Source organism: Embiotoca jacksoni, unplaced genomic scaffold (assembly GCF_022577435.1).
Source record: "Embiotoca jacksoni isolate LCO1_2020_lvr unplaced genomic scaffold, fEmbJac1.0.p SCAF_17, whole genome shotgun sequence".
NCBI lineage: Eukaryota > Metazoa > Chordata > Actinopteri > Embiotocidae > Embiotoca > Embiotoca jacksoni.
In genome coordinates this window covers 2,691,514-2,706,394 of record NW_027185307.1, presented here as the reverse complement: position 1 = coordinate 2,706,394, position 14,881 = coordinate 2,691,514, and the positions used below count along the sequence as shown (strand labels likewise).

General features: G+C 40.5%; 1 protein-coding gene across 1 annotated transcript in view; it reads right to left on the bottom strand.

Annotated features, from left to right (window-relative positions):
- The window catches only part of vstm2a (V-set and transmembrane domain containing 2A), a 78,526-nt gene extending 64,385 nt beyond the window's left edge, over positions 1-14,141 (bottom strand). Inside the window, exons 1-2 of the mRNA XM_069151252.1 lie at positions 13,749-14,141; positions 12,295-12,461 (exon numbers count right to left, since the gene is read on the bottom strand). Coding sequence (XP_069007353.1) covers positions 12,295-12,461; positions 13,749-13,827 — 246 coding nt within the window. The 5' untranslated portion in view covers positions 13,828-14,141. The remainder of the gene's footprint in view (positions 1-12,294; positions 12,462-13,748) is intronic.
- Between the last annotated feature and the right edge of the window lie 740 nt (positions 14,142-14,881).

Below are 14,881 nucleotides of genomic sequence, written 5' to 3'. Positions count from 1 at the left end.
CTGATTGATGAAACAGCCTCACTTCTACCCATGAGAGGTTTTTATTAGATGCTTAAAACTGTTATCATTTTTTCTCAGGAAATTATGCATTTATATTGCTAATGTGTGTGTCTGGGTCTTTAAAAGTTATGTGTTGCCTATCAGTAGATTTAGAGATTAAATAAAATAATAGATTGAATAAATTACAGAGGAATCAGGATCATAGACCCACAATTTTTAGATTACGTAGTTTTATTTTATTGTACAAGTGTCCACAATTTTTAAGGTGCAGGTGAGGTGGAGTATAGTAAGTAAACGGTACTGCATAAGGCCTGTCAGTAGCTAAACCAGTCACTCGCATATAAGGAGACTGTTTTAGTCAGCCTGTCAGTCACACACACAACTGTTGCGCGTGTGTCCTACCATTGAATTCATGAGTTTCTCTTAATGGCCATCGAAATAGTATTTTTGAGGCCTGATGTGATGATTTGTAACCAAAAAGCAGTCAAGTAATTATTGTTTACCTTCGTTCGCTCACACCGACACAGAGGAGAGCTACAGAGAGGAAGGGAGAAGGACCGCTGCAGTGAAAACCCGCCCTTCACCTGATAAAGTGTCATCATTCTATTTCATAAATGACGCACCGCACACGAGATGTAGGTGAGACATGCTTCTCAGCAGCCAGTGTGGACGCTCTCACCCGTTAACACGGACGCCAAAATGAAATGATACCACGCAGCAACAGGCATCTCTCACCCCAGGCAGTGTGTTCCAGGCCTTATTACCGATGCATCCCTGCTCTGTCATAGTTAAGGGCTCCGAATTTCCGTTGATAAGACCTGACAACAGACTGGCTTAGTACAGCATGGTGGCCTGTCTGAGGTCAGGACCTTTCCGTTGTAAATCTGACTGGCTGCTCGAAGACATGGTGGGACAGGGCACACGCTGTCACCAGTCACAAAGGGTGCAAACAAAAGTCCCAGAGGTGCAAGTAATGCTGGTGATTCTTTTAATCTCATACATGAATTTGATTGCTGTGATTACACACTAAAAACTACTGAGTTAAATAGTGACCCAGTGTGAGTGAATGCTCTTGAACCTCTCGTGCATCAGTACACAGCATTTTAAAATAATTTGCAATGAATTTACTGAGTCCAGATAATGAGATAATTTATGTTGTGATTTGGTGCTATATAAAGAAAATTGGATTGAATTGACATGAGTCATGCAATATAGTATGCATTGATAATACACAGTACACTGTACAGTATATAGCAGTGTGAGAACATTTCAATTCGATTCATACACAGTGGTGTAGCTCGAAAAACACAAAATCAGATCAGCATTTTCCGTGAGCATCTTTCTTATGTACACTTGCACACACTTATTCAGGATCCTTGGCAGGAAAGTTAGAAGTCGCCACAGTTCGTCTGTGTATTTAGTCTGTCTCAGTGTCTCTTTGTGTAATCCCACACTGACTCCATGATGTTGACATCAGGGCTCTGTGGCTAAAGATAGTTATTTGTGTGTTTGCTGCAGAATGAATTTGGGATGAACAGACACCTCCATGGTGGATAAGAAATTAAACATGCAGAAGTATCTCAAACTTTTGCACAACATGTAGACCTGAAGTCATGACTAACCTCTGTTAAACCAGCTTCTGTGACTCAATGCATCTGTGAACCTGTTTGGTCTTTTTCTCAGACAAACTGCCCTCTGCTACAGCAGATGATAATAGAAGGACAAAATATAAACAAAAAGAAAACTAGAGCTCCAATTACAAATATAGTGCAACAGTGTGGCCACTTGTTTCAGCATAAGTTGGTTTAAGCATATCGATAAAATTCACCAGCTCTCTCTATGAAACATGTCTGAACTAACAGCGACCCCTCAGCTCTCATCTTTTGTTGAGCCATGAGATTGTATCCACAGGGTAACGGGCTTAGAGCTAAACGCCACTCAAACACTAAAATACTAAATAAGTAAAGCAGTTAGCTTTAAAAAAAAAAAAAAAAAAGAAGAAAAATTACATGATTACAACTTTCAGTGGGATCAACTCCTACTTGTCAGTTGCATGAGTTACATGAGATGATGTTACTGTAAGACCTTCTTTAGGATCACAAAGTATGTAGAATAAGGCCAGAATAACACTAGACCTCTGGGGAAGATTCCGATTAAGATATTAGACAGTAAAAGTCAACATCACTGGGAGTTCTCATTACAAAACACAATGAAAAATAAACCAAATTTAATATTTCTCATTTACCCCAAGCATCTCTTTCTGCATTAGATAGATAGATAGTTACTTTATTAATCCCACAAGTTCTGTGAAAAACGTGTTCTTATCGGCCAACATGCTGTTACTGATACATTGATACATCTGTGACAGGCCAATATAAGCTGATCAAATCGTCCAGCCGAAACAGTATATTGCACAGGCTCCAATACTGAGCATGAACTGCACAGTCCAGTTCCCATTAAAAAAAAAAAAAAAAAAAAAAAAAAAAAAAAAAAGCAGAAACTGGGAACTAAAAGGTTAGAAAGCTGAGAGATTCATGAAGTGAAAGTCATACTAGTAAACTAATAATTCTCTGTCCATGGCTTGAAATCTTCAGTGCTTTCAGAGCTCCAGTTTCACGATGTATAATTTTGTCAGTAAACAGACTTGTTTCCATCCGTGTGAGCCCAAAACGGTGGTTTGAAATGAGTCACTAAGCTCACTCATCGTGGTGGAGCAGCCGCGACAGCTTGCTTCAATGAAGCGTCAAGTCCCTGCTTTGTGAGTCTACTGTGTTCGTGTCATACATTCTGGCCAATATACAGAGCTGTCCAGATACACACGGGACGGTAAATGAGGATTTGCTTTGCGTGCATGTATGAACCTCCTCCAGATATTTCCCTCGAGGTTTCCTGTATCCTTATTGCATCACACCTCCCATATGTTTTTCCATCTGCGCGTCCCTTTTACCCCTCCCTCCATCATCTCATTCCTCCGCAGCACATGAATGGACCCGACATGGCTGAAGCTGCCCTGGCTCGAACAACAGAGCCATTTAAAGTTCCACATCAGGGTTTTCCTGGCACGTTGCAAAGGAGAATTCAAAGGAGGAGAGTGATACGGCTGGCAGAAATAGAAAAAAGATGCCTTATTTATTAACCATATTTTCAACGTGGGCACGTGATTTTCTAAATATGTATTGTTTATTTAGCCATTTCTAAATACTGAAAACCTCATCTTTATATAGTCTATACTGCCGGGCTGTAAGAGCACCACGACACCATGAAAGGCAGACCAAATAAAAAATGTGAAAATCTAAGCACAATTAAAATCCTTGAAATAGTAAAAATCTTCCCTGTGACCTTCACATTTCAAAACACATTATGTTTGTAGTGCGTGACAGCCCAATGAGTCACTCCAGCCCTTTGATTCTCAAAGAACAGAAAAGCAGACAGGCATCTGAATCTAATTTATCAATATAGAGAAGAAGCGGCAGGGCTTTTTTTTTCCGGAGATATTACTGAGCCGGCTGACAGAGCTCCTTCTCTCAGTCTCTCTGACACCAGAACAGTCAATCATACTCCGTAACATTCACTCCACTGCCATCATAAAAGAATAAATGCCCACTGGTAAAACCTTGGAATAAACCTTCTCTCTTGTTTACTCTACAGTGTTGTTCACCATTTACCATGAAATAATGTGCTTTTAACTGTTTAATAACTACATTTTAAAGGATGAGTTTAATTCATAGAAATATTAGGTGTGTATCAGAGCCTGACTTATTTTATTCCATAGGGCTCCATTATTCCAAAAACGCTGTTACATTGAGGGACTATGAACACACACTTCAGTGTATGTCGACTTTGTTTCACACACATTATTGTGTTGCCTGAAATTCTTGCTCGTACAACAACTCTGGATTCATGCGGAGTTAAAAATAGATTGTTCTCTCCTGTTTGATTAAAAAAAGACCATTTATTGACCCCACTGTTGCTCTGTAAATGGCATTCATTAAATTTGGTCACTATCCAAAAGGGAAAATGTAAATGTTGTTATTATTTTTGAGCTTTTTTTTAATGTACTGTGTAGCTAAAGAAACAATTTTATTCAAATATGTGTTTGCATAAAGAAGCAATCAATTCAAATCCAAGCACATTTCATCTGTATGGAAAAATGTTCACATACACACACTCTACTGTACACACATGCACGCACACATTCGTAAATACATACATTTACATATCTACATAGATAATCGGATATTTACACACACTCAAAAATGACTTTTTGGTTAAATAAAAATGTCTTAAGTTTGCTTTTAAAAGAAGAATGTAACATCCTCATGTCTCACCAGAGTTGCTCTGGGGTCATGGAAGAGAGTCAGCTTATGACCTGAGGGGTTCACAATGTGAACTGAATGTACAGTATGTACTGATGAACCCGACCATTAGGAGATTTATATATCAGGATGCAGTGGTGCTGTACTGTGGACTGACTGACATCATTGTACTGTACGTCTCAACCCAAGTTTTAACAACTAGGTGAGCTAAACCACGTTAGCAGCATGTGACCAAACAAAGTGCACTGCTCACTTCAGATAGAAACGCTGTAATGATGAATATGTACAGGCCTTACTGTTCATTCTTCAGTGCTGCTGCTGTTCTTGGTTTGTAAGCTACAGTTTCTCATAAACAACTGTCTTCACATGTGTCACCATGTGAATGTCAGCTGTCAATCAAATTCATACATGGGTTCGGAGCCCAAAGGAGTATCTCTGATCAATTTCTCATTTTCTATCTGTTTTTCCTCCTTTTGATGATATAAATAAAGCACAGTGCATCACTTTGAGAAGATTGTGTTGTTGCAAAAAGTGAAGAGTTGTTTTATTGATTGGATGTTCACATTTATGTCTTAAGTATGAACCAAAGGCTTTGCATGAAACAAATCTAAGGCCACATTTGGCTGAAGACATCAAGTAAAATGCAACAATTATTTTACATTGTTAAAGTATATACTCATAAACTAGCTCTCAAATGTTGAATTTATTGAGAAATACTTTAAAATACTGGCCTAAAGGATGTGTTAAGTGCCATGAAATAATGTGTGTTGCGCTATATAAATAAAATTGAATTTAATGGAATTGAATTGAACCTGTCTCTAGCAAAGCTTAAGCAGAAGGAAACAAAGGCCATAGAGTCATAGTCACTTTCTGGGACTACAATTTAGCAAGTCAATATTTGAACCTTGAACTAATTTTCTTCTAGAGATATAGTCAGTGACACCCGAGCAGTACAGTACCTTGCAGTGATTTGAAAAGAACCCTTCCTTCCATGACAGGTTGTGGTGGAGCCTGACAGCGAGCGCTCCACAGTCCGCTAGTCCAAAATGAAAGCAGCAGGCTCTTTCATGTGTCGGTGCACGCTCACACGCAAACAGCAGCCGCCTGTGGAGAACTCATGTTCACCGCAAACCTTTTGGAAACTATTACAGATCATTACAGACGTCTGCATGCATAGCAGGCCGGCGGGGCTGATGAGAGCAGTTACCGGGACGACGTCTGGTGCATCATATTGACTCCGGGTGCAATTATCTCAGCCTGAGTGTAGGAGGAGGCTGCACAAGCTGCAGTCAGGCTGTGATAGAGGGGCGGAGAGGCTGACAGTAAGGTCACTCAGAGAGCATGGCAGCCAATGGATTTTATGTTTCCTTGCTGTTACACCCAGTGGATTTATAAACTCACTTGTTAAGAGAGGTAAAGCTTGCTGTGGCTTGAGTGCATTTTGGTCAAAGTGCGCCGGTGGATGTTTTATGTAATGGTCGTTTGTATTCCGACCGCAGGCCTCAGCTGATCCCTCTTTTCTCCTCCGGCACCGGTCGAGGGTGGCCACACATCGAGTCTGCCTTCCCCTTTTTTTTTATTTTTTATTCTTCTCACTTTTACAGACGCATTACGGCCCCTTTTAACATATCCCACATCAGGTGAATCCAGGTTTGAATCCAGCAGCAGCCAGGCCATTCGAGCACTCTGGCTGGTATTTGAGGAATGAAATGCAGTATGAATTTTTAAACAGCACACATCTGCGTCGAATCTCCGCCATCACCTCTGATTATTTGTGCCTTTGCTTGATCCAACTTTGGAATTCATACTGTGAAGGTTTAGCCTTTCTGATATTCCAGGTTTTTTTTTTTTCCACTTACAGAAAGCATTAAAGCAATTCTGAACTGCTTTTATTTTTGTATGTATATATCCTCGCCCTCTGCAGGAATAATAAATACAGGACTGAAAAGTGGCAGAGCACTGGCTGAAAGGATCAGAACAGTTACCTCCGCAGATAAAACTCAGCTTTTCTCCCTTTTTTCCCCTTTTATTCAAACATAATCCCACACCAAATAGAATTACCAGTGGACAGGGTGGTAAAGATTTACTCAATAAATTGATCTTATGGCAAACAACAGGGGCTGGATTAGCTGGATAAAAACAGAGATCTAACCCTGAGCAGATTCCAATCCACCTCTTCAGAATAAGAGGGATTTAGGGGTTTCAAACCAAAAGGGAAGTTCACTAATGTATTTTTAAATTGAAATACATGGAAATAAGACTCTGTCCACCATGTGTGACATACCTTTCAAGTATTACCATTACCCAGGAGGCCGTGCTCTGTTCTGTCTTTCCTTTCTGTGACGGAGGTCAAAGCAGCAGAGCAGAGACTCACAGCCTCCGGATATATTTATTTAGTGTTGGTGTATTTCTTATCTCCCCCAGTGAAAGCATTGTATGTATGATGTCACACGAGTAACTACAGACCTGATTGATGTGTGCTGTTTAAATAAGATGAATAGGTGGCATTAACCTGGATGTATCATGTCCAGTCAGCTACTGTGCATTAGCATGTTATTTTAATAGAAAAGTGAACACAGTAGACAAATGAAAACCAATCAGATGGATTTTTGCCTTTTCAGCTATAGATTTAGAATTTTGCTTTAATCTTGGAAAAGTCTAAGATTTTTCTTTTAAAATCACAGTGGATTGAATGCATAAATGTGCTGCTAGAGTTTTAAGCAAACAGTTCTCACTGCATCATATTTGCAAAGAATAAGGGGTCCCACTAAGGGCCAACACACCAAACACACAAGAGTGGAAGCACAAACACACTCCAAATCCAGAAATGCAACACGATGCAATCAAAAGCTTTGATTGCTGTCCAATCTGTGATGAAAATAAAATACAATTTTAGACAGACCACATTCCTATGGTTCATTTTATTATATAATATCTTTGGGCTGTTAGTTGTTGATAAATGGGTCTTCCCACCCCACCCAAAAAAACCACAAGACTGGACTGAACGGGAAAACAGGATTGGACGAGTTTGCTTTTTCATTAATAAACAAAATCTAACAGAACTGCATGCAGAACTGTGGACGTGTAACCCCATTCAAGGTTTTGTTTGCCTCGCCATTAAACCCACCACCTCCACACACAGGTCATGAAAGGAGCACTTTGTAGCAGCAATTACCAAAGTCTATCTGGCAAAAACAAATCTGATGTATTTAAATAAAATCTCTAGAAGACGGGATCACAGATAAACACTGCTTCACTTCAACGTATGTGAAAACGATTGGAAACCACTGATATATACATCACATGACAAGATGAGCGAAGGATCATAGTGAAACCAGAAACATCTGATAAGAGGAGCAAACTGTAGGTGAAAAAGGTTTGCTGGAGAAGACTTGTGCAACTTGTTTAATGTAAATCAAGAGATGCAAACCAGAACAATCTTTGACAGAGATGCCAAAACCAGAGCTGAACATCCGACCGACTGCACACTGGATCTGGACTCTACATGACGCACTACGCTTCTAACTAACGTCCTCGTCCTGCTCATTACTGTCAGCGCGGATAGCTGATTTGAAAAATGTATCCTGCATCAAAAAAATCATTAAAAAAGAAGCTTTTCTTTTGCACTTGCCTCTTTTTAAATGGCAGAAGTGCTTTTTAAGCCCTCCACCAAACTGCTTTTTCTGCTCACAAGTTAAACGCTCAAATCCGCAAATCTTTTCAAATGAATGTGCACAAAATTGTGTCTTTTTGTCTTTTAAGAGCTACACTTTAGCCTTTGTGGATTATAATCCAACATGCCAAAAACAACACTACATAATCATATGTAATCACAACCCACACAGCCTCAATTTGCAGTTAGAAAACAGCAGCCAAAATGCCATATAGAGGGATGACCCTGCGCTTCCACACCAATCTGCTCATGTTCTGTAACAGCAAATGTTTAACTCACACTCGTGCTCTGCCATCACTCTCCCCCTCTCTGTGTATCTTTCCTCTTTGACTTGAATCAACAGCATCACAAGTGTAGCAAATCCCGTCAGCAGCATGACTCCTCTTTGTCATGGAGGTGTGAATATTTTGTTTCTGTCTGTCTGTGTTTGTGCATAATTATGCTGGCAGCTTGTCATTTATAATCTGAGAGGAGAATCATTTAGCACTTGTTGTGGAAGCTGAAGCCAAACAGCAGCTCTGAGTATTGATGTGTTTGTTTCCTTTTTCCTTCCTCTAATCCGTGTCCAGGACAGTCTCGAGAAACAAGCAAACTGCAAAATCATGAAAACAAATTATCCTCTTTAACAAATATGATTTAAAGAACACAACACAAATTGGGCAATTTTCCTACGTTCATCATCATGTAAATAAAAATATTTAAAAAAAACCTACATCTAGCTAAACGTTAGACTAATGAAGATTTCTGAGAATTTGCTGCAAGAAAAACTCTTCAGAGCAGCACATTTGGATTAACAGCTGCAAACAGTTCCCATCAACTTCCTTCTGTTTACATCTAACACTCAACATTGTTTTATTTTGCATTTTCTTTTTTTTTAAACTTAGCAGTTTTGAAAATGTTTACAGTTTCTATGCTATTTAGGAAGATAATCGCATGCCATATTTTGTTCTCCCAGTTGAAACCAGCTGACTAATAATGACACATTTGCAGAAATGATGCTAAATGTCCGTTATGATGAACTACATAAATTAATACAATTACAATGGAAAGCTCTGTGCAAAGCACAATACATCAGAGGATTCCCATTTGACTTGATGTGTTTTAGTTAACAGAGACTTATATGGATAAAGACGGTCACATCAGAAGAAGCACTGCTGCGGATGCAGTGTGTGCAATCGATTTCAAATTCTGGTCAACTCAATAAATGAGAAGCTAATCAGTGATAACTGACTTCTGTGTTTATGTGTTGTGCATGGCTCTGTCTGCATTGTGTGTGTGTGTGTGTGTGTGTGTGTGTGTGTGTGTGTGTGTGTGTGTGTGTGTGTGTGTGTGTGTGTGTGTGTGTGCAACTACATGAATATAATATGAAGGTATCTGAAATGTTTTAAAATCTATTTAAATCTATTTTGCTCCAATTCCAAACACAGTTTTGAGTATGTTTTTATTGCAGTGTAACAATATGCACCACTAGATGTACTGAGGGGAATAAGGTGGTTCTCCGGCCTTTCATCTGCTTAAATAGGTTAATATTGGACACTTCAGTACCTTCTTATTATGAGAGGGATAGGGGATGGTAAGTATTGCTAATTTATATATTAATGTCTCCTAATTCACTCAGCTCAAACACATTTTTGAATTACCCACCTCCTCCCTCTAAATTACAAAGTATGTTAAAATGAACATCTTCCATTTTAAACATGTAACAGGTAAATTCTTCACGTGATCAGATGCAGACCTGAAGAGCCTCACCTTCAGGTTTGTACATTAGTTTCCTAAATTAAACTGGTCCATCCATTAAGTAACTGAAGCCCCGGGCGATTTTGTGAAAAATACTGTAACTCCCGAATTCAGTCAATAACAGCTCCACAGCTGTGAGGCCAAGCAAAACTTTGAAATGCAATAAGTCCCTGTGTCTCCATCAGCAGGCCGCACTGACATCTGCCCATTGAATCAAAGCTGAAACACTTGTTTCAGAAAATGTTGCTGCACCTACTGGCTGCAGCCATTTTAGTCATCGTAGTAGCAGGCAGCTTCTCTCACTGAATGTACAATGCTTTAAGCAGATACTGTCCTGGTACATGAGGGACCTTCAGGGTGGAAAGGGTTAAAAAAAGAGAGGGAAAAAAAAAAAAAAAAAGAAGAAGCAATTTCAAGGATAGTTTGACTAATTCAGTCATGGGTATGTGTCATTGTTCTGTAAATTCAATACATCATTTAACGTATCTCGACTACTTTAACCTTATACTCAAGCAAACAACATGATTAATTCATTCCAGTTTCAGAAATCAACATCATTGTTTAGTCACTCAAAGTAACATATTGTAACTTTTTTTAAAGACTTTAATTCCTTATTAGAATAAAGGGTCCTTGAGACAGTTCAGTATCCTGCTGCATGTGGGAAATATTAGATATACGATGCAGGCAGAACATTCTGGATTCTTAGATATCTGGAATCCATTTCTCACCTTCTTGAGTGGACCTGAGAACACTTCGGAAGAACTGAGTGTTATTGATTTTTTTAAATGTCTGAATCCAGTTTTTACCAATCCATGAAATGTATGTATGTCGGGAAAACTAAAACCTGTTATTCCATAGCAGGAAACGGACATCTCTTTGTGTATATATGTACACATGGCTGGGTATGTGTTTGTGTTATAAACACAATATTTCAAAAGGTTTTACAAGAAGGATTCAAGCTTAGAATTACCACAGTCTGATAGAATATGTCTTTACCTGAGAACTGAACCCATGTCATTAAAAGTTGAAGATTAAGTATATACCCACCCACCCAATTCGTACATTCCTTTCTCTGCACTCTTTCAGCATGAAGCTGCTGCCTTTTTGTTTTCAATTCTTTTCATGTCATCCTTTCAAACATCCAACAACTCTAACATATCATCCAGGCAGCTTATATTTGCATAAACATTTGCATTCTAAGACATCCCGCTCATTTCCTCTAAATTTCTCGAAGACCAGCTGGTTCCCGAGCAGCTTCTCTCACACACAGCCTTGACTCTGTTCCCATTCAAACTGCAACACTGCAGGACAAATACACACAGCGGCTTTCTTTTCAAACAGCCTTCCCTGATAAGAAATATGGGTAACAATGTGATGTCTGCATCAATAGGCCACTTCAACCCAACATCCAAGAGTCACGTGGGATCAAACCCACATCAAAGCCTGGCCGATGCCGCGATGAGAGCCAGGCAACAATGGAACAATAATTAAAGCCACATGGATATCGAGCTACCCCCCTGTCACACACACACACACACACACACACACACACACACACACACACACACACACACACACACACACACACACACACACAGATCTCTCTCTTTGCCTTTGTCACAGAAATAGAAAGAGCACCGTTTGATGTCTGTCATGACAATACACCAGCCCTTCCAAATTTTGACATGCAGCTACCTGCCACACAATGTGTAAGCAAGTCATTTCCATCCATTTGAATGCAGTAAACACATTTAGTCGTTCTCATCCACTAAGCAGTCGATCATTATGTGGGGTGAGGGGAGCTGTCATAACCAGCAGTAATGCAGCAGCAATGCATAACAAAATGCCAAAGCGCTTCCAATGCGCTGTTTAATGAGGCAATATGCAAGAATACGCTTTGGATGTATTGATTCAGCCACTTTTTATCCATTCATGAATAGTCAGGCTCATTTACTTAATTTATCATGTAATTAATATCCAGAACGAGCTCATTTTTTTCTTTTTTTCTCACTAGTCTTTGATTAATGCTCTTAATTTTTATTCTTGATGGGACTGCTCCCTGCTCAGTGTGTGGAGGGATTATTTTAACTGTTTCAGGGAAACAGGGAGCGATCAAACCAGAATCATCTTATTAGATGTGAAAAACTGAAGTTGCACATTCAGATTTGAAGAAGAACAAAACATTTCTACATAATCAATTCTTATTAAAAAAAAAAATGTGTCTGGGTATGAGTGTTAACTGGTTTAAAGCACATAAGGGTGTTTAACCTTTAACAGAAGGAAGTTGAGCTGCACATAAGGTTTTTGATCACGTCAAGGCAGCAGCCTATTTGAAGGTCACAACATGCTGTTCCTTGTAGGAAAATAGTTCAATAAAAGTTCTGGCCTGATTGCCCGACCTTGCTCCATAGGGCTGCTGCTCAGGCACGACGCTGATGACATAAGGTGCTCGTGCGTAATAGCGCAGATACATGTTGGATGCCCTTATTCCCTTTATGAGTGGGTGTGCTTCAAACATAACTCGCAGGGCTCTTTATGTGGGAGAAAAACAACGAGCATCCCTTGTACCTCTTGAGCATCAATGTCCTCCTCGCTGTCAGTGGGCTCCGGTGCTTTCACGAACCACCACTGGATCTCCAAATACACAGAAGCAGTTCCGCTCTGGAAAGCGCACGCCATTTCTATGTTTTGTCCCTCTTTAACCGTCATGTTGGAGGGCAGATCCGTGAAGCGACCTGCAGATAAAAAAAATAAAAAAAAGGGGGGGGGGGGGATCGGGGGTGAGCGATGGGTAAATATGATGAAGACAGTTTCAGTGATTCCTGTGAAACCAAATAAATCCCAATGAATTCATCACTTCAACTGTCTGCTCCTATAGCTGCGGTTAGAAGTGCGTGTGGACGGCATGTAACGGCGCCACAGCAGCTGTCTTATTGGAACCAAGCGCTTGATAAAGGTGCGTTCTTGTTTTAATTGAAGGGGATGGCGGGGGCACACGTTTCAAACCCCCCCCCCCCCCCCCCCCTTGTCCTCCCGTGTCAGAGATACTGACTCGTCTTCATCAGGAATTTACATAACGCACGGATACATTATTCAGACACTTAATTACGCGCAGGCTCAAGAGGGGGCTTTTATGGAGAAAAATACATTCTCTCTTCTTCCCTTTCTTTTTACGTGTCGGTCTGTAGCCGTCGCGGAGTTTTTTGTAACCACTTCATAATCCTAAATAAACTAGACTGAACCAGCATCGTGTCAAACACAAGAAAGCGTGAAGGGAACAAACAAAAAAATAATACTAAAGGAGTTTCGTTTGAAGGGGGCTAAATCGTCAAGGAGAGTGGTGGCGACATAAAAAAAAATGATACCGGTGCGTGCAAACTGTCACACCAAAGCAGCATTCTTTCTGTCAAACTCTTTATAGGTTTGTATACGTTTATACTGATGGTGGATGCAGCTTTAAGGAGGAGAAAACGCACAAAGACAGTTTGAAAGTGATCATCTCAGCCAGATGAAGCAGGGCATGCAGAATCTGGAGCGTCGCTTTCAGGACCGCGGACAGCCGCATGCAGCAGCTGTCCGTGGTGCTGAAACCACCGGCGGATCGCTCACTTTTTCATAAGGAAGCCTTCAAAAGAAGTTATGTTTCTTTACCGAGAAATATATTATTTGGCATAAAAGAAATGCAAGAAAAAAAAAATAACACGGCCACCCCGCTTTCTTCGACGCGACGTGAAATGACTTGATGTCCAACAATCACCAGTTGCATTTTTTTTTTTTATCACTAGCGGAAAAACGCAGTCTTCTTCATCTTTCATCGTGACATTGCTATCGCCCTTTCACTGCTCATTGCAATCAATTGCACTTCAAACATGTCATCTAAACAGCCCCCTTTGCTTTTTCCAGAAAGGCTGCGCACTTTTAACACTTTCTCCGACCGAGCAGCTGCCACCATGCAGGGCAGCGGAGCCCGACACGATCACACTCACATACACTGGTTTGGTAGGAAAATGTGACGTTCTTACCCTCGAAGGAGAATCCAATTTGAACACAAAATCCGGCTAAGAAAACAAATCCAACAGTATCATGAGAGGTCCACATCATTCCAAGATAGAGGGGCTTGTTTTTATTTTACATCAGCCGAAGGAGGGAAAAAGGCGAATCTTTCCAAAAAATAAAAGCCTGCACACCAGCAAAATCAAACAGTTGCTGGGCAAGCGTGTTGAAACGGAGACTTCCGAAGGTTGAACATGCTGGAAAACTACAGCCTGTCGTTGCCGAAGTTCTTTTTTTCCCCTCCCTCTCTCTGTCGCTCTGCGGGAGAAACTGTCGACTGCTTGGCTGTACTGAAGTCTGTGAAATAACGGGGCTGCGGTCTTCTTCTGCGCTACCGGAGAGACGTCAGTCTAGTGATCGCTGTGGCATCCACACACTCCACACATCTGCAAATCCAGTCCTCATCCGGTCCTTTATTATCACCTTGACCGCTTGATTAAAACAAATATGTCGGCCTCAATAATTACTTCTTAACGATAGAATAATATTTTTAAATGTTTTTTTGCAAATGATTTGGGGTTTTCTGCTGGGTTCGTGTGCTGCACGATTAAAATTCAGATATTGATTGGCCCTCCAACGCAACTTATTGTCAAAACAGATAGGAGCAGTTTAGTCTGCTCCTATCGTTTTTTTTAGTAAACGTGTCTTTTCAAAGCTTTAAAATTCCATAGTGTGGGATGTGTTAAACGCGTCTAAGAAGCTTTAAAACAATATAGTGGCATCGGAGGGGAGCAAACAAGGAAGGGGGGTGGCGGTGGACCAGCGGCCCGGCAAGTGCAGGGCAAGCACAGCACGTCCTGAGCCATTAAGATCGAAGAGATCCTGTTGGAATATTATTAGTCTCCCGGGCAGACTGAGAATACTTTGCCCTTTGTTGCAATGAGCACAAATTGTGCCACTCCTAATATTTGCTCTTAATTGAATCGCAGACCAATCAGGGACCATCCTTTGGGGACCAGCACTTTGACTCATCCCTTAACAAAAGTGTCTTCAGGCAGAGGTGTTAAAAGTGACTGCTGTAGAGTCAGCTGGGTGATGTGTGGCCCTGCAGGCGTCTGATTCACAGCAGATTTAATGGATTTGCAATAAAGTTACACCTGAT